The sequence below is a fragment of the Chamaea fasciata genome, unplaced genomic scaffold, assembly GCF_029207755.1.
Source record: "Chamaea fasciata isolate MVZ Bird 193981 ecotype frontalis unplaced genomic scaffold, bChaFas1.0.hap1 SCAF_2, whole genome shotgun sequence".
Taxonomy (NCBI): Eukaryota; Metazoa; Chordata; class Aves; order Passeriformes; family Sylviidae; genus Chamaea; species Chamaea fasciata.
Window position 1 is genome coordinate 77,304,523 of NW_027094087.1, and position 18,469 is coordinate 77,322,991.

The window sequence follows — 18,469 nt, forward strand, 5'->3', positions numbered from 1 at the left end:
ACTGTCTACTCCCTTGCAAAAGTACTTGTAAAATGATAGCTGAGTTATGTGCCTAATGTAAGTCAAAACAGAAATATCAATAAAAAGTGTATTTGTGAACTTATGTAAGATGAATAGCTATATATTCTTTCATTGAAAAATCAATGTATCAGGTTGAGGGGCAACTGGTTTCAAGGTTTTGGTGGAATACCACAGGGAAAAAAAAATCTATATACCTAATTAATCTGTGTAGATTAATCTAAATCTGAATTTGTGGTACAGACAAGGCTAACAAGCAAAATGTGTTATTTCCAGAAAGACTTCCAGAGTCTTTTGATTCACTGGCCCAGTGGAAGTTGTGGGGTGCTCTCATAGAATGAGGGACATTGGCATTTGGGCAGTGTTCACAGTGACTCCCAAGGTGGTAGCTGAACTGCTCTTTGGGAGCCCTTGAGTGTGTCCAAGATTTGTAGAAAAAAAATGTATTGCAATTAATGTGGATATTAAATATGCCTTCTAAGATTGCATTGGTTTGTATGCCTTTTTTTCATTTAATTTGCATTATTTTAGATCTCACTGTCCTAAGAGTGTTGTGTTCTATTATTTTATATGTTAGAGAATATGGTTATTTATCCTGAATTTCCTGTACATTAGTAGCAATTGTAAAGCATGTAGTGTATCTACTTTGGGGCAGTATAAATGTTTGACATTTGACAGTCTTGACATACTTTCATAACTTTAATAATGGTGCTGTCCTCTTTTGACCATAGTTTAAACAGAAGATTAAATGATAGAATAATTATTATTTTTTAACTAAAAAAGTCATTGTTTCTATATTGTTTCATTGTTTCTGTATGTTTCTATAGCACCTTTCTAGATCCTGAAACTCGAAGAGCAATGGGAGAACAAGCAGTAGCTCTTGCCAAAGCAGTAAAGTATTCCTCTGCTGGAACAGTAGAATTCCTTGTGGACTCCAGTAAGAATTTCTACTTTTTGGAAATGAATACTCGACTTCAGGTAAGAAAAACAACTCTTCAGATTCAGAAAAGCGTTATTTAAATAAACAGACCGTAACATTCTCCCATATTTAAGGGTCTGTTCCTGCAAAGGTTTAAACATAAGTATCTTGATGCATGTGAGCTCTTCCCACTGAACTTAAAAGATCTACTCACATAAGCCTGCCTGTGCAAGACCTTGTGGCAGTGAGCCCTTGCACAGCACTCAAGTGAATGTTCAAAGCTTTTGCTCTTTGTTACACTTGACCTAAAGACCTTGCAGAAGGTCACTGGTAAGTGCCACTGTGACTTCACAGTAAGTGGCTAGGCGCTGTGCACTGAGACTTTCCTGAAGCCTACTGGTCCCTGAAGTTTCTTTCTTATTTTTTGATGATGACTTGCTGAGTTTGTCTAGGAGGGTGGTTGAAACTATATGTGTATATGAGCAATCTGCATATGATTGAAATGGTGACTTGAATGCAACGTGTAAAAAGCATGCTGACACAACGTAGGATTTTTGCGACAATTCATGTAGTCGCTAGAAGCTGTTCTAATGTACACTGCAAGTGAACAGATGAGCAGTGTTTTATGGAAAACTCCCTCTACCACTTTTTTTATTGTTTGATGGATTTCTGGTCATAAGCTAAGAAAACAAGTATATAACTTGAAGTCTGGGTATCATTCTTGAAGACCAGAAGAGTGTTCAACTTGTTAGCAAGTCTATTCTGTTGCCTTTATCCTCCATTTCTCATTTTGTTAAATAACACCAGAAAGACTGAAATGTGGAATCAAGCACCAGTTCGATAAGCTTCCCATTCTGTTTGAGCTACATTTCAGTAGGGTTATGTCCTGCATCTTGCTTGTACATGTGGGCAATGATAGAGCATAAAGAGATCCTCATAATCTGACATCTTTGCATGACCTTATGTAATAGCTGGGTAAATTTATGATTTAACTAAGTTTATGCTTTGGGTAAAGAAATTAAAGAGAATTTGGGGGGGTGTTAAAGTATTCTGTGCCAGGAGAAGACTGCTGCTAATTTTTTTCTTGCCTTGCAGGAGAGCAGTGGTTTTGGAATTAACCAGGACAGTCACTTCGCGTGCCTTTGCTAGGCCTTATCAGGTCCACCTAAGATTCAGTTAGAGGGAGTGGTGATTAATGGCCATGTATAGTTCATTAAAATATGAAGAATTCTCTCACTTTGGTCACATTCTTTATACTTTCCCCTATCTTGTAGTTTTTGAGCCAGTGTTTCTTCAGCGAATTCACATTTTTGTTTACATAGAAGAAAATTAATGTATGGTTTTCTGCATAACCCACCAGAACTTCAAAACCATTTCCTTGCTGTAGTATTATTGACCATGAGTTCCTAAATGGAATTTGTGGTGGAATATCCTTGGACTCCTTTTTGTGGGTTGTTTTTAAGACATTATTTTTGCTGTTTTGCAGTGTCTTCCTCCTGCAATACCCACTGGTACGTGTTTGTAGTCCCAAATTTCTAAGGTCTCCACATAGGCAGGAAGAAAGCTTTCACAATTCTGTCTTTAAGGACTTTAGACTCCTTTTGAAATATAGCCTAAGCAGCTTAAGAATCCCCTCTAATAGTAAACCCATTCTTTCCAACTCCTGAAGAAATGTATTAATCTTAAATGAGACTACTTGTTTAGGTATTCTTTATTTCCTCTATCCTGACTGTGTATTGTCTCTAATTAGCATTTCAGCTTGAGTCTGGAGTAGTAATTTTCTCTGATTTTTCCCCAGTCCTACCCAATTGATCTCTCACTTCTCCCAAGTCTCAAGGTTTGCTTTCTGTTCAGCTAGCAATTATGCAAGTAATGTATTGTACATGCTCCCTACTATTATAAGCCAAGCCTAGGAACTCTACTGAAGCCTGTCCAGTTTTAACATCAGGGCCAGGATAGTCTCCAGATGTCCCTGTATTGCTTCAGTCTTTTTCCTTTTGCATCTCCTAACTGTGATCAGTGACTAACAAATTCACTTGCCTTGTTCTTGCTGAATGCCCCACAGTTGGAAGAACGTTCCAAAATGATGGGTGTCTGATCCATAAATGATCCTCTTAGGGTATTTGTCAGTGTGCATTAGACACAGCTACATGTGAACATCATCAGTACATTTCTACTAAATTATGCAGTTTTCTGTTTGTTTTAATATTTCAGCAATCTCTGAGCAGATCACTGGAACATTTTTATGTTAGATACAGACTTCAGAATATACTTGCAAACTAAACTGTGTCCAGTATTTTGCCTGCTAATTTCTCCCCTCCCTCTGGTGTATCTTTTGGATGCCTTTCAGTCTTTCTGGTAAATTATTTTGCAGTAATCATAGTTGTATTGTTACTTTGTTGTTTTTTGCAGGGGGATTCTCTGGGAATATACCTTTTCTGTTGTATAGTTATGCAAAAGAAGTGTAAATAGCGCCTTGGAGAAAGTTTATATTTTATTTAGTTTTTTGTTTTAAATGTTGCTGCAGTACTCTACAAGATTGAGAAGCAAAAGAAAATTGGTGAATCAGCTCCATTGTGTCTCTTGTATGCTACACAAATTTGTTACAGATGTTTTACTGCCTCTAAGTGATTCAGCTAGAATGGCTTATTATTTGCTGTTGGCAATGTTCTTTTTGTTGTATCTTCTTCTCTGTCATCTTTCAGAGGCTAGCTGGTAAGTATGAGACATAAGATTGAGGATTGGATAATTGCATAGTAAAACTAGTTGTTCTTACTTTCCACAAGAGACTGTAGAGAAGTCTGCCCAAACAGCTACCAGAGAACTTCTGTGCAGTGTCATTTTGAGCACTTTTGCAGTGGTTTTCAGGCAGTTACCGCAGTTAAAATTGAGGCAGACCAGATGTTGAATATCTGATTCTTCATAGCTGCTCACAGTATGGTGTGTTTTTTGTTATTTGGTTGTCATCAGCCTAATCAAGGGCAGTCATGGTCCAAAACAACTTATCCAGAGCTTTGCAATAAATACAGAAATTCTGACCCCTGAGATGGATAGCCTTTCTGGCTTCCAAGTTATGTCAGAATCTTTTAAGGTACTTCAGAAGCTGGCTTTCACTAGAAAAGTTTCTTCTTTTCTTCACTGGAAGAACAGATGATGTTTCTCTTGGACTTTATATGAAGGACATCTGTGGTCTATACTTAAAAAATATCTGTTAATACGTGTGTGTGGTGTAGCTAAACTTCATACATGTGAATCAGTTAGTGACAGCGAAGGGAAAATATCCCATATTTTAGATATTTGTAGTACCTTGAAATGAGAAGCATCCCTTGTGGCTAGAGAAACACTGAGAAATGTAGGAGTGAAATGAATTGAGCACTTACGCTCAATACAATTGGTATGTTTGTGTCTCAGGCCTGTTCCCAACCTTCTGCCTCCCTCATGAGTTGTGAGATTTAAATAACATGTGAGTACCCCCTTCCTCCTCAAAATGTGACTGAATTTGCTCAATGTAATTGAAAAGATAATTTATGTAGACTGGAGTTGAGAAATATGGTAATTTCAGTAGCACTGGGTTTTCTCTTCATGTGTCAGTTTGAGTATTTTTGTCACAACTTCTTAGGAAATAAAAATTACTTCTGTAGAATAATCTGATGTGTTTGTGTGAGATTTGCTTACCTAAGTTTTTAGTTTACAGTTGTCACAAGAGTATTTAATGTAGATGTTTTTAAGTTCTTTTAAAGTAACTTGATTCTAAGGCATAAAGTGAAGGTAAGTAACCTTCCATAGACTTATAAAACATTACTTAGTGCTAAGACTTTTGTTTATCACTGTCTGGATTTTCATCAGATTTTACTGACCTTTGGAAAATTATATATTCCAGAACTTTGTACAAAACTGACTGTGACTAGTGTAAAACATGGGAAGAATTTTTACATGCAACATGTCTTTCCTTCTCATGTTTGTCCACCCATGAAAATATACAAAGCATGGTTAGAAAATGTCTAAAAGTAGGTAGAAATCCTGTTGCAGATGGTTTGGAGCTCCACTGCTTATAAACTCCTGGTTCTAACAGCCTCTTAATGGTATCTCTGTTCTGTTGCTCATCAGGAGTTGGCACCTGCCACGTTCACTTAGTGAGGGATATTAGTGCTGGAAAATATTGCAGCTGCACTACATGTAACAGTAACAGCAAAATACTAACAGCGAAGTGGTGAGCTGAGTCCAGATTGCCACTTAAAGCCACAGAAAGGTGGTGACTTTGGTACCTATAGGGGAGCGGTGGGATGGCAAGCGGTGATCATGCTGTCTTGATTGTGGGTAGCTGCCTGGAGGATAACTTGTGATAGGTGGGCAGGAGTATGGGGGCAGAGAAAGGGGCTGTCAGGAATTAGAGGAGTAGATTTCTATAGTGGGATTTCAAAGTAAATCCTCAAGCTACTGTTTCTGCTGTTTGCTGAGACTCTCCATATTTCTTAATACTGGAATCTTGTTTTACTGTGACAACACTTCGCTTCAGTCATTTTAAATAGTCTAACGAACAGTGTCAGATGGTAAAGACTTTCAATTGCTGCTAACCTGGGCTGAATTCGAACTACTGACCTAAAGGTGAAAGGTCTCTTATCCCATTACCAGTCTGCTAAGCCCACCAGAATCCATTCTGCACACAGTTTATACCAGCTGTTCATGGCCATTTTTAGAACCGAAGGAAAAGGTGATTTTCCTGCCAAGCAACACTTCTTCACACAAGAGGGTCAGCCGACAACAGTTAACCAAATTTTTGCCACGTTCTTGCCTCCTAATGCAACTTCCATTATGTATCTACTGGTTGTCTGCTTTTCAGGCTTCCCGAAAGAACTACAGAAAAGCATTGCTAATTGTTGTTGACAGAAGAGAACAACATTGTTTGTGTAAGTCATTGAGTCTGAAAGATGCCATTAACAGTGCTGCCAAGGCATGGAGTGATATCTTAGAGACGACATTCTCTTGTAACTCTCAAAAAATACTATTAAAAAAAGTAGAGAAAGAGGAGACAACTTAAGAAGTAGAGAAACAAAAGGTCATTCTTCAAAGGGTACGTTAGTTTCTTTGCTTTGGTGAATTTGATATAAAGCAAATCAAAGAATAGCTGCAGTGTGACCCGAGCCATCTTGATTGAAGTGTTCTGAGAAGGTTTTAATACTGCAGCTAAATACAGTAAAAGCAGGAATTACATCTTTAGGAAAGAAAGTATTGGTTTTGTGGATACTGGTTTCTTTACTTTCTTACATGGAGTATGTAGTGGAAAGGAAATTGCGTAGAATTACTGAATTTCAAGAAATTTTTTTGAAGTGCAGGATGTTAATTGAGAAAGTTATGTTGAAATTGTGAGGTAATTAACTTGTTGACCTAAAGTATGTGCTATTTGTCTGAAACACAGAAAAGATTCAGAATTCATAGGCCACATAAGATGTGTCTGTCCCATACAATGTAGAGACAAATCCTTGCAAAAGAAAATTGAGAACTATGTCAATGATTATTGGAATATAACTTCCTATGAGGAAGTAAATTAAATACTTTTTCAAAGTCATATGATACGATTAAAAAATTAGTTTGCACCAAATGTCTGTGCATTAGTTTTTATTTCTGCATCTTACTTGGGAAACAAAAGAAGTCCACCTGCACATCTTAGCTGGTGGAAATTTTTGCAGTCTGGTTGCCTTCAGTTCTTCAACCGTATACCAATAAGTCAGAAAACTAAAAGCAAGTGTTGTTATATAGGATGCCTATAGGTAGCCAGTTATGTATTCCTGCTTTCCATTAATTCTATACATTAATCCAACCATTGTCTGTTTTTCAGTAGCCTTTATAAAAGCTGTTTTTTGCTGTGTGCTCCCAAACCCCATGTACATGTGAACTATTTTGCCGAAAGATGTGACCCCAGCATGCTCCTGCTCATAGTAGTCAGGAAGCTTGCATGCCTGAAGAGCAGAACACGTGTGCACCTCTGTTGTTGTTCAGTTCTCTGAAATAGAAACCAGGCTTACTGAAATACAGGGGGTTGAGAAGTATCTGTGAGTTGGTGTGTTTTGGGTCAACTGATACTGGATTTGGCTGCAGCAGTCAAGCCTGTGGGACTCCAGGTGAATCACATTTCCTGGAAACTGAGGTGTATGTTGAAAGTTAGTTTTGAGATTATTTATCTGAATGTAAAGGGGTATATGACACCAGCTAGGGACTTACAATAGTAGGGGTGACATAGGCTGTAGTTTTAAGTCTACTGAAATTTAGATTTTCTTGGCTGATGTGGCGTGCTTGAATGTTCCAACTGGTGTGTGAGTAACTTGATGCCTTATACACACAGAGACAAGAAGCAGTCTGTGAGTGTCCAGAAGTATTTGCTGTTAGATCTGAGTACCTTGAGAGTCTTGAGAAAAATGTGCCCCGGAATTATTCTGCTGAATATAAGGGGAGCAGTCATCCCTAATTTAACTCCTAGCTCCAACTGTCCGTAAAAGCTGCATGACTGTTTTTGTAGCTGTGGATGAACTCCAGTATGGTAAAGCTTTAAAACCACTGGCAGTCACAGGAGAGGAGGAGAATTAGGAGCCTTTCCATACTGTTCTGATGATGGATGCTAACTGGCCTGTCATGTTGGTACGTTCCCCAACTCTTGTATACCTGCTTTACCATCTGTAAACTGAGACATAATTATTATTTTCTGATAGGCTTTGCTAGTAGCTTCTCTTGCTGTATAAGTGGGAAGGGGTTAGTGAAGCAAAAACACTTGCAATGCTCATGGGAAGTCTGGTTGCTCTGATATGTCTTAAGAGCAGTAGATCCAGTACGAGGGGGAAGCACTTTCCCTTTACTCCGTATAGCTATTGCAGGTCATAGCAGGTATAGCTTTGTGGACTTGAAAGCAGGAATATAAGTGGCATTTGACAGAGACTTAAGGCTTTTTAAAGGAGGTATATATTGTTCTTAAGTGCTTTGAAATGATGACTTGTTATCAACTGTTTGTGAGCAGACTTGGTATGAGTAAAGGAACTGATAATAAAGGTGTTACTTTTGGCAGCTAATTAATTGAGAATTCTTGCCGATCAATTTTTTCTGCCTGTCCTGTTGAGAAGAAGGTACAGCTGCCTTGATACAGCTATGATTGTTTGCTGCAGACATGTCTGGTTTTGCCCTTTATGTTGAAGACAGCAATAATGTGTGAATGTAGCCACTGTCATATAACCATACCAACACTGGCCTTTTGATGGCTGGGGTTCACTGGCAACATCTTGGATCAGTCGACTGCAAAACTGAGTATGGCCTAAAGCTAAAGGGGTTGATCAATTGAGTGAGATTCAGCTCCATTTGTGAGCAAACTTGCGTTCATGTCGTCAAAAGTGTAGTACTTGACTTAGTCTCCATATACCGGCAAGTAAAAGCTGTTGATGGACAATAGATATAGCATGAAATGAATAGAAGAAAATACAACAGACAGGCAGAATAAAGATGGCACCTGAAGCAGAAAGTGGAAAAGAGGGAAGTGATTGAAGTCTAGCTTTTAAGAAGGGTTATATAACAGATACAATTACTTCAGTCAATTCACTGTTATAGTTGTTGTAGAGATTTTGAGATGAAAGTTCTTTTCTATCATGTTTTGGTTATCTGTTGGTCTTAATGAATATTAAAATAAATTTAAAATGTATTTGGTGCCCCAGATTAATGCTATGATTGGAATTGTCCATGTTATGCCTATATAGTAGTAGTTGAAGCAGAGTCTTAAAATAAAGTGGGACAGCTTCTCCCCATCTCCAAAAAAAACCCTCAGCGTTTTTTCCTATACATATTTTCTGAATGCCGTTTTGTGTGGAGACACAAAGGGAGTATTTTGAAGAAACAGAAGAAAATATTGACCAAGTCAAAGATCTGTACTGAAGAATGGATTAAATAAATGTTTGTGAGTTGTAAGAACCAAACAACAGAAATATTTTTCTTTTCAGAGACATTCCATCTTATTTTGATCATCAACAATAAAACTGAAAACAACAATGAAGCTATTGATTCTGGAATGCCAATTGCTAGCCAAGAAAAATGGCAGTATAACTAAATAATGCAAATATCTTTGGAAAAATAAAAAGTATTTTAATTATCTGGAATGTTAAAATTCCAAACACGTTCTCAGCTCAAAGGTAATCTTCTAAAACTTAAATTCTGAAGTAGGAAAATAAATTCTGTTGTACAAATGTGAATGTGTGATAAGTAACTTTCTATTAAAACTTAGGGAGTTTCTATTAAAACTTCAAATCTTAATAGAAAATGAATTGCTTCAATTTAACACTGCAGGATGGATGAGATGTTTCATAGATTCTCAAAATACTGTTATTAAGCTTGACATGCTGGAGAGTATCATGTGTTAGGTAGAATCAAGATTGAATCCCAAAGGTACATCCTTAAACTGTATAATCAGATTCCCATTTCAGTGTCACTTCTGTCCTTCAAAGAATAGGTGCTTGTTTCAGTAATGATTTGTCATTAAAATTATGTTAAAACATCTTAAAATGTTGTTGAAACTCTAAAGAAACTCACAGCACACACAGGGCTAATTGCGAATGCCATCTGTTTATCTTTACAAAGCTTTTTTTCTTAAAGACCAAAGCATCTACTTTGTCTGGTAAGCTACAATGTTGTTATGACTGAATGTTTTCCTTGATACTATATACTTAAAGGAAGAAAGACAAGTTGTTTGGTTAGTGACCTTTTCCTGTGTCAGAAAAGGTACATAGTATGACATCTCATGATGAAAAGTTGCGAAGTGCATTTTCTTGAGGTATTTTGCCCCTTGGAGCACAAATATTTTATAACAAAACTGGCAGTTCTGTAATGATTTCTGTATGGAAGGTGGTATAGCTGCTTCTGTGTGAAGAGTGTGCTTTTAGCATGCCTACTTTTTACTTGATCGATGTGGTGCTGATCAGAAGAACCACCTTGGTTGCTTTTTACTGTCCTATGGCTAGTTAAAGGCTTTTTAAAGTTAATCAACGTGCCCGTTTCTCTGCCCATTTGAAGGCAGAAGTGTGTTTGCATGTGCATATGCACGCCCATGTGTGCATGCTTGTACGCACATCCCGCGTGAGCACGAGTGACGGCAATTCCCAGGGCAGTGCCTTCCAAAGCCGTTAGCGGCAATTTGCTGAGCGCGCGGAGCCACTCTGCTGGTCCAGCCCAGCTATTGTGCATGCTAAGCACTAAACAGATAAGTCTAGAGGGGGGGGGAAAATTGAAGGATCCATCTGCTCATTTCTGCTACACTGCGCTGATGCAAGATTACGCTAATCTGGTTGCTTGTCAGGACAGGTTAGTGAAAGAAGGCGAATGGGTGAGATATAGGCTACGCCGGTTCTGTGGAAAATTGGTAGTGGCTCCTGTACGTGCCATGTTAAGTGTACCAGAATGGGTTGATTATCAGCTACTTTGAGATTTCCATTTAAAATATAGTTACGGCTACAGTGTGAGTCTCTTCAAAACAATATTGAATGGGAAAATCTTCCAAACAAAGAAAAAAATAACTCATTGTCACCAGATGCATTTGAATTTGTAAAATAAGTGAAAAAAACCCAAACAATAACCCCCTACAAATCCTCCCAGGTCACCTCTCTAGTTTTGCTTTTGTGTGCTGCTCCAAGTTATTGTAATCTGCTAATAATTTTTTTGTGTTTTCCATGCAAAGGCAGCAGTTGCTGGAGTATAAGTAGATTTTTTTTTTTTTTTGGAAAAAGATCAAAATACAAACATATTCTTTCTCTGTTCTTTGGCTGGTTGAATTTCTTGTTTATCTGTGTTTGTTTACAGTGAGGTGCTTTTTTTTTTTGGTTGTTTTTTTTTGTTACCTACTGACTGACAGTTCTTGACCTTGCAGGTTGAACATCCCGTCACAGAATGCATTACCGGCCTGGACTTAGTCCAAGAAATGATCCGTGTTGCTAAGGGTTACCCTCTCAGGCACAAACAGGCTGATATTCCCATCAACGGCTGGGCGGTTGAATGTCGAGTTTATGCTGAGGTAAATGAGTGGTAATGGGCAGGAGGGGGTAGGTGGTTGAATTGTGGCGTAATAATACCCAGGTGTGGATAGATGCCAAGGTGAAATCAAGGAATATCGTATGAAAGTCATGGTTTAGAGCATGTAACACGAATGGTTAATGAGTTTTTGTCGAATTGTCGAGTTCTTATTTTTTAATTAAAAATATAGTGTGTGTTTTAACATAGCTTTTTCCTGAAAATTGAAAGTAAAGATGGTGAAAGAGAGAGGTAAGCAAATATCATTAGAAATAAGCCTACATGTTCGGTTCACAATTAGTGATGCTGGAGTTATTTATCAGAGTTCACTACTCTTTCCAGGTTTCTGAAATGTGTAGTTGAAACTTCTTGACTTTTTAAAAGACAGTTGAAATTTAAAGTCTTACAGAATTTTTGTTGTTTTAATAAAACTTTTGAAAAGGTTTTTGAAAAGCCAAGTTACACATCTTCTCAAACAATAGTTTATGGGATAAACTTTCAAAGCACATTCCAAAACAATAACTATAATTATGGTATGAGTCTCTATCTCACCTTAAAGAAGCTTACGAATATTTAAACCCCATTTTCAAGCACCTTCAAGACATTTTGATGTAGTGTCTTTTTGTTATCACTTTTGATACATGAAAATGAAAATTTGTTAAGTAAAAAAGAAAAAGACATTGAATGACAGAGTGGTTTGGGTTGGAGGGGACCATGAAGATCATCTAGTCCCAACCCCTCTGCCATGGGCTGGGACACCTTCCTCTAGACCAGGTTGCTCAGAGCCCCATCCAGTCTGGCCTTGAACATTTTCAGGAATGGGGGCTGGAAAATAATAATAATAAAAAAAAATAATGGCGGCTGGCTGCCTATCTTCCTTCATTTAGTTTCAGGAACATTTTAAGTAACTCTGCATTTCAAAACTAATTCAGCCCCTTGAGACATTTTTTCCCTTTCTTAACTGTTGGGAATATTGTTACTGAGACCATCTTATTTGAGATTGGAGTTTTATTCCCTTCGTGACGTGCACATAACCTCCAAACTGCTCTACTGATTCCAAGTTGTACAGACTATTTTGATAAAGAATAAATATTTGCCCTGTGACTGGCATGAAAGCTATTCTGAGTTTTAGTAGGCTTTACCCTGAAGTAACTGATACTTGGGCTTTTTATTTTGTTCAGCTTAAATCCCCTCACATTTAAAGTAATGAATCCAACTACTTTGCCATGAATTGGGTTATTCTGTAGGCCATATATTTATTTGTTTTCCTATTAAGTTTGTATTGGTGTTGCATTATGTACATTAATGTAGGAGGTTTCCAGTGGCATAAAGATCAGTTTGACTTCTTAAGATAATTGAAATTCTAACTGACCTTTTTGTCTCCAAAAATTTTTTCTTATACTCTCTTTTCAAGCCTGGCCTCCTGAATACTTTTCTATTCTTCTTCCGAGTGTAGCTAATGAAAATGTCATCTTTGTATATTTTACTTTGGTATATTGTAACTGGGTGCAGAATACTTCTTTCCCCCTTTTTTTTTTTAACTGATGCAAGAGATTTTATATACTTCAATTTTTTTATTTGGAGTTGCGGGGGCAAATGGATGAAGAAATGTTCTTCGATACAAGTAATTCTGGGCGAGAAAAGAGAGTCATTCCAGTAGCAGTTTCTTTTATACTTAAAACTTTTAAACATTATCTGCTCCACATCTGTAAAAGCTTAATGCTTTCTCATGTTGAATTTTTTTCCAGGACCCCTACAAATCTTTTGGCCTGCCATCCATTGGTAAACTGTCTCAGTATCAGGAACCGTTGCATGTGCCAAGTGTAAGTAACTCTGTTCTGGTTTTTGTAGGTGCTGAGTGTCTCTTATATAAAGACTATAAATACTCAGCAGCTTTGTAAACTAAGCCTTTTTTCCAGCTGTTTGCCAGAGTGGGGACAGGGCATGGCAGTACTGATTTGTGCAGCCTGAAAAACTGCTTAAAAGTGAACAGTTCCAAACTGGGTTAAAAATGTTCAGACTGGATATAATAGGAAACCAATACATGTTGAAATAGTTTGTTCTATAACTTTCAGCTTAAGTTTTTCAAATACAGCTTTGGTAATGTATTTGTGGTCATTAGAAATGACAGTGAACTGTTGAGTCAGCATAGAGAACTGGGGACACTGGTGAGAAACCGCCAGTGCTTTTTGTTTAGCTTTAAAGACTTCAAAAAAGAGTTTTTCACAGTGGTTATTACATGTTTCAGGATACAGCCTAACTATATAGAATAGGTGTTTAACAAACAATATTTTCTGGTGGTTATAAAGAGCAAATACACTGCCTTTCTGTAAAATCAAGGTAGTCTTAAATTATAAGTGCACATATACATGAATGACACCGTGTCAGTGCAATGATGAGACTGTACCATCTGTGAATACAATTATTCAGTCTGATTGCTTGCACGGAAAATACTGAGAGATTACAGGAGGGATCTTAAATGTGGAGTTGTTATTGGATATATGATTTATTTCGCTTTTTAAATTGTTTTTGCCCGTGTACTTTCCAAAGGGACCTGACCCTTTCTGGTCTTTAAGGCTTCATGCTGTGTTCAAAGCCTGAAAGCAGAAAAAAATTGTGAAGATCTAAAAGGCATTATGTGCTCTTAAAGAGGAGATGAGGGGAAAAAGGTATCACTGGATGTATCTAAACTTCTTTTTAATGAAACAAAGAGTGTATTTAATAAGAATTTATAATGAATACTCCAGTGGTTATTAGAAGTTTTCACCATGTTGTAATAGCTAACACGATGTCAAACATTTTGCCCTTGCAAGTTTTTGCAATTTGCAATTTTCCAAACGTGAGACCTGTTGAAAGTACAAGTGATAATGGACAAACTATACCCCCTACAGTCTTTGTCCCACCAAATCTTTCTTCAATTAATGCTGCAGCAGGAGTTTTATGTAATAACATTTGCGCTTGTGAGCTATCCATACAAAGAAAAAACAATTAAAATGCCTTAAATGTTCTGCTTACTGCTGTTATTTGCTTGTGTGAATGTTGCATGTCAGCTAAATGGACCACGGAATAGATAAAGTGATTGAGTGTAGGAGAGTGCACACTAAGCTTTGTCTATCATTATTGCTGGGAGCAATCAAATTGATGCCAGCAGGACAGTAGATGCGTTGACAGCTGTAATTATGTATCTCCATGGTGATCACTTTTGGCCTGTCATGGAGGCCCATGAGTCCCCTCCCTTGCAAGCATTTAATCAGATTGGGCTGTCACTTGTCAGGTAGACGGGGTGGGCTGGGAGTTGTGCTTAGGGGGAGAGGTGAATTGAAAATGAAGGGTGGGAGATGCCTGATTGCTTCACGTAGTCCATCGTGGTACCAAAGAAAGAGATTTTAATTACACTGGAGGCTTCAGAGCAATGGTTTGAGGAGCTCATATGGAGTCTCTAGGCTTTCTCTTCCTATTTACTTGAACTGTCATATTAAAAAATAGAAAAACTATTTTTATGTAGACACTCATGATTTGGTGTCTTAATACGTACATTTCTGCTACCATGAAACTAATTTCTCTCCTAAGAATGTCATGCTGCTAAGAACAAAATTAATATGGCTAAAAAGGTACAGCATTACAGGCCCATTGGTGCTGTGGTGTTTGTTTTCTGCACTTTAGGTTTTAGAATTGTCAACAATTTGGCTTGAGAAAAATTAACAGAGTCTTGGAGTGTGTCACAGCAAGTTCAGCTTATGTGTATTATCAAATGTATTTGCAATTAATTTGTTCTGTGTTTCAAGTTAGCTCTGATTGCCTACCATGACTGTGTGTCAGCTGCTCATGCTGGTGGGACTGGTGAGCATGGCTGTGTGAGAGATTTTGCTTAGCCATAGGGAAGAATATGATGGCTGTTTTTGTGTCACGTGGTTTGTAATTTCCTTAGAACATGTTGCTCATAAGTACCAAGGTTTTTTTACCTTTGATAATGAAGCTTAAGACAGGTGACTAAAACCAGCTCCTTATGTGTGGTAGTGAGCTTTGATGTTTGGTGCTCCTTCACAACATATTCTGCTATATCTGGAGAGCTCCAGCATTGCTCTCTGTCAGTATGAGCAGCAGTCTGGTATTTTAATGACTCTTACCAGGAAAAGAAAAGTCTTAGACTCAGATATAGCAAAGAATTCAGAAATACTAGAATCCGTTTGGGTTCCTAAGTGGAATTTGATGCATTAAGAGTTCATTGCAGGATTGAGACACAGATTGTACTTCTCCCCCCCCCCCCAAACATTTTTCATTCTTTTGCTGTTGTCCTAATGTAATAACACAGGAGGATAGTACAACAGCAAGTGTTAGGGCTGTAATATGAATTAGCTCTAGGCTACAGCAGGACCTTTAACCCTAGCTTTTCCTAAATGTCTAAAATACTGAGTAAAAGAAAGGGAATGTATTAAACAGAAGTAAATGCTGGAGGTCTAATAAATATTGCTATTATTTATCAAGTTCAGCACATTATAGTGAGTATCTGTTGAATTAGGGTTTCTTGTTCATCCAATATTCATTAAGTTCTGTCACACCATATAGTTTATAAAATCACTTACTGTTACCAGGCTCTGAAAATGTAAGCACCACAGGGAGAATTGAAGATAGCATAAATGTATTTCTTCTTTGCTGTCATTTTTTCAGTCATCTTGAGTTTATTTTATGAAAATTAACTTCCAGAAAGGACTCCAGATTTTTTTTAAAGGAAGATATGCAGTAGTTTGAGTAGTTTATATTCTCTGTAGCCTTTTCAAGGTATTGTAGTTAGGGAAAAATGTAAATTTTGTAATGGTCATGTACATGTGTTGTATACAAACAGAAACATATAGCCAGGCAGAGCATATAGTTGGTAGCCTCAGGAGTCTTAGATAACTTTAGGGTCTGACTAACCTACTTATTGTGGGTCTGACACACCTTTTGTATGTTTTTTCTTTGTTGAAAGATGCCATACATGTGTCAGTACTCACCTGTGCATGTGTAAAGCACCCCTGAAGGCTTGTGTGCGATCACTTTATAGGTGGTGCTTCAGAGACAAAAGTCACAGTACAACTCAAGTGTGTGTGGAGTATGTGTGTCATACCTTGTCTTATGTATGTATTTATTGAATATTGCAAAAAAAAGTATCATGGGCAGGGGATTTATATATCTGGAACTGAGTAGGTAAATTAAATCTTTCTGATTTAAATGTGAGAACATGTGCATTGACTTTCTACATAGGCAGCCATTCTGTGAGAAAGGATGGTTTAGCAGCTGGAAGAAAGGAAGCTGAGAAATACACTGCATGTTTTTTCTGTAATCATGACATGTCTGAACTACCTTCTCATCAGTAGCTAATGTTAAATGTACCTGATGTGAGTAGTGGGGAGCCCAGTTAAGCACAGATAAAGCACATTCAGATAAGATGCTATTAAAGTGGTGCAGAAGCAGTACTGCCTTTACATGTGAATAAGTATAGAAAAAATTACATGTAAATATAAATATATGAATACAAATAGGTGAATAAGTGAATTTCTTCTTAAAATAAATACAATGTCCTAAAAACTAGTCAGACAATGTTTTTTGCTGAAGAAAGTGCATACACCTGCTAGGGTGTCTTTTTATGTCATTTGGATAATAAAGTCATCATCATGCCCTCATGTGGATTCTCTAGACAAGAGGTTCTACATGTGGTCCCTTGATAATTGCCTAAATTAAAATATTAAAGGCCTAACAGCCGTTGCATTGACCTTTTTCTGCCTTGCTGCAGACAGATGAGCTGCTATTTATTACAAAGGTTCCTTCCCACAGGTGAAGATTTAAGTGAGATTCCAGGACCCTCTTTCCCACCCCCTTTACAATGCAGTATATCAGAGCCCTGCTGTTTCAACAGCTTTGATTAGAGCCCTCCATCCTTATGATCCCCAGAATGCATTTATCACTCAAGTTATTTTGGTTAGTTTTAAAAAAATATTTCAGATTCCAGCACTCAAAACCAGCAATTTAATAAATATTTGTTCCCCAGAAATTGCTCATTTGAAAAGTTTTATATGGCTAACCTCATTGTTACAGTGATGAAATCAAACTGAGAGATGAAAACAAGAATCAGCAATACACAAACTAACTTGTTGGCTGGTTAACAGCAATCAGCCTCTTCAAAAGAAATTTTTGAACTTGTGTTATTTTTTTCCATGAATATTGCAGAATCAGAGCTTTAATTGGGGCTGTGTCCTTACAAAGCAAAGCCTTGGAAAAAGCTGTGTAAACATTAAAGCCTCGAGGGAAGAGCAGCAACAGAAAAAAAATATTTAACAGTTGAGAGGGTGAGACAGAGAAGGAAAGTGTTACAGACATGAAAACCATAGGCTCAGTATTCCTATGGAGCTGATAAGCAGCGCTCCAAAGTTCCTGCTGAATGCTCCCTACTTCTATTCCTACTGAAGCTCTTGGAAGGGCTGTAGCAGAACATGAGGGTTGTGATTACATCTAGATGCAGAAAGGGTGTGATTATAAGGGTTATCCCTCATGCCAGGTGTCAGTCAGAAAAATAATTACAACTGTATTTTATTATAGGGATTAAATCAGAATTGAATGTGTTTAGAGTTAAAGCAAGTGTAACACAGCTGAAATTCTTAGATCAGATTTACTGTGTTTGCTGTGCATTCTGGAGAACAAAAGAGAATTTTTACCATGAACTCAAGATTACAGTTGTTTCTCATAAAGGAGAGACTAATTTGCAAGTGTTTTTGCTGGTGAAGAAAAAGGCTTCCCTACTCTCCTCCCAGATTCTCTGAAAACAAATAATTATTCTAGTCTTTCCAGAGGGAAAAATCTATGTGATAAGCTTTGTGGGGATTATGGTTTAAGGCTGATGGGTAGATTTGATTCCCATGTTGAAATTTTTTTTCCAGTAATGTATAATTATTTTTACTTCTTATTTTTGAAGGTACGTGTTGACAGTGGTATACAACAAGGAAGTGACATTAGCATTTATTATGATCCCATGATTTCAAAAGTGAGTTGATTATTATTTCTCAATATTCTAAAGGTATGAAGTACTGATTTTATACATAGTTCTTTTAAATGAGAGAGAGCATATTGAAGGATTTGTAAATCAGTATTTTAAAGGTGCCATAACATGCCTCAAGGAAATATAAAATAAGTGAAGGAAGATGTGGAGTAGAGGAAATCTAGTGTCACTTCTAAATAAAATTCTTTTCACCTTTTGACACTGTAATTATTTTTCTTGCAGTTTCTAATTATTAAGAAAATTCTGATTTAAACACCAGCTTTTATTGTCTGACTTAGATACTGCCAATCTTGTATTTTTTAATATAGTCTAGCCCGGATGTAAATGTCAATAATTTTGGCTTCCAAAAAGAGGTGTTGAAAGAAATGCTTGATAGTGTCTCTTAGTATTAGTTCTTACTCATCAGGACTATATTGGTAAAATTAAAACATGACATGATAGAGTTCAGTCCTCAAAAAAATGAAATCTTAGGA

At 37.2% G+C, this 18,469-nt stretch overlaps 1 protein-coding gene across 2 annotated transcripts in view; it reads left to right on the forward strand.

Moving 5' to 3' along the window:
- PCCA (propionyl-CoA carboxylase subunit alpha) overlaps positions 1-18,469 on the forward strand; it is a 302,552-nt gene that overhangs the window by 132,192 nt on the left and 151,891 nt on the right. For both annotated transcript variants that reach the window (XM_066176406.1, XM_066176405.1), the window contains exons 12-15: positions 846-996; positions 10,827-10,970; positions 12,715-12,789; positions 17,913-17,981. In XM_066176406.1, coding sequence (XP_066032503.1) covers positions 846-996; positions 10,827-10,970; positions 12,715-12,789; positions 17,913-17,981 — 439 coding nt within the window. The remainder of the gene's footprint in view (positions 1-845; positions 997-10,826; positions 10,971-12,714; positions 12,790-17,912; positions 17,982-18,469) is intronic.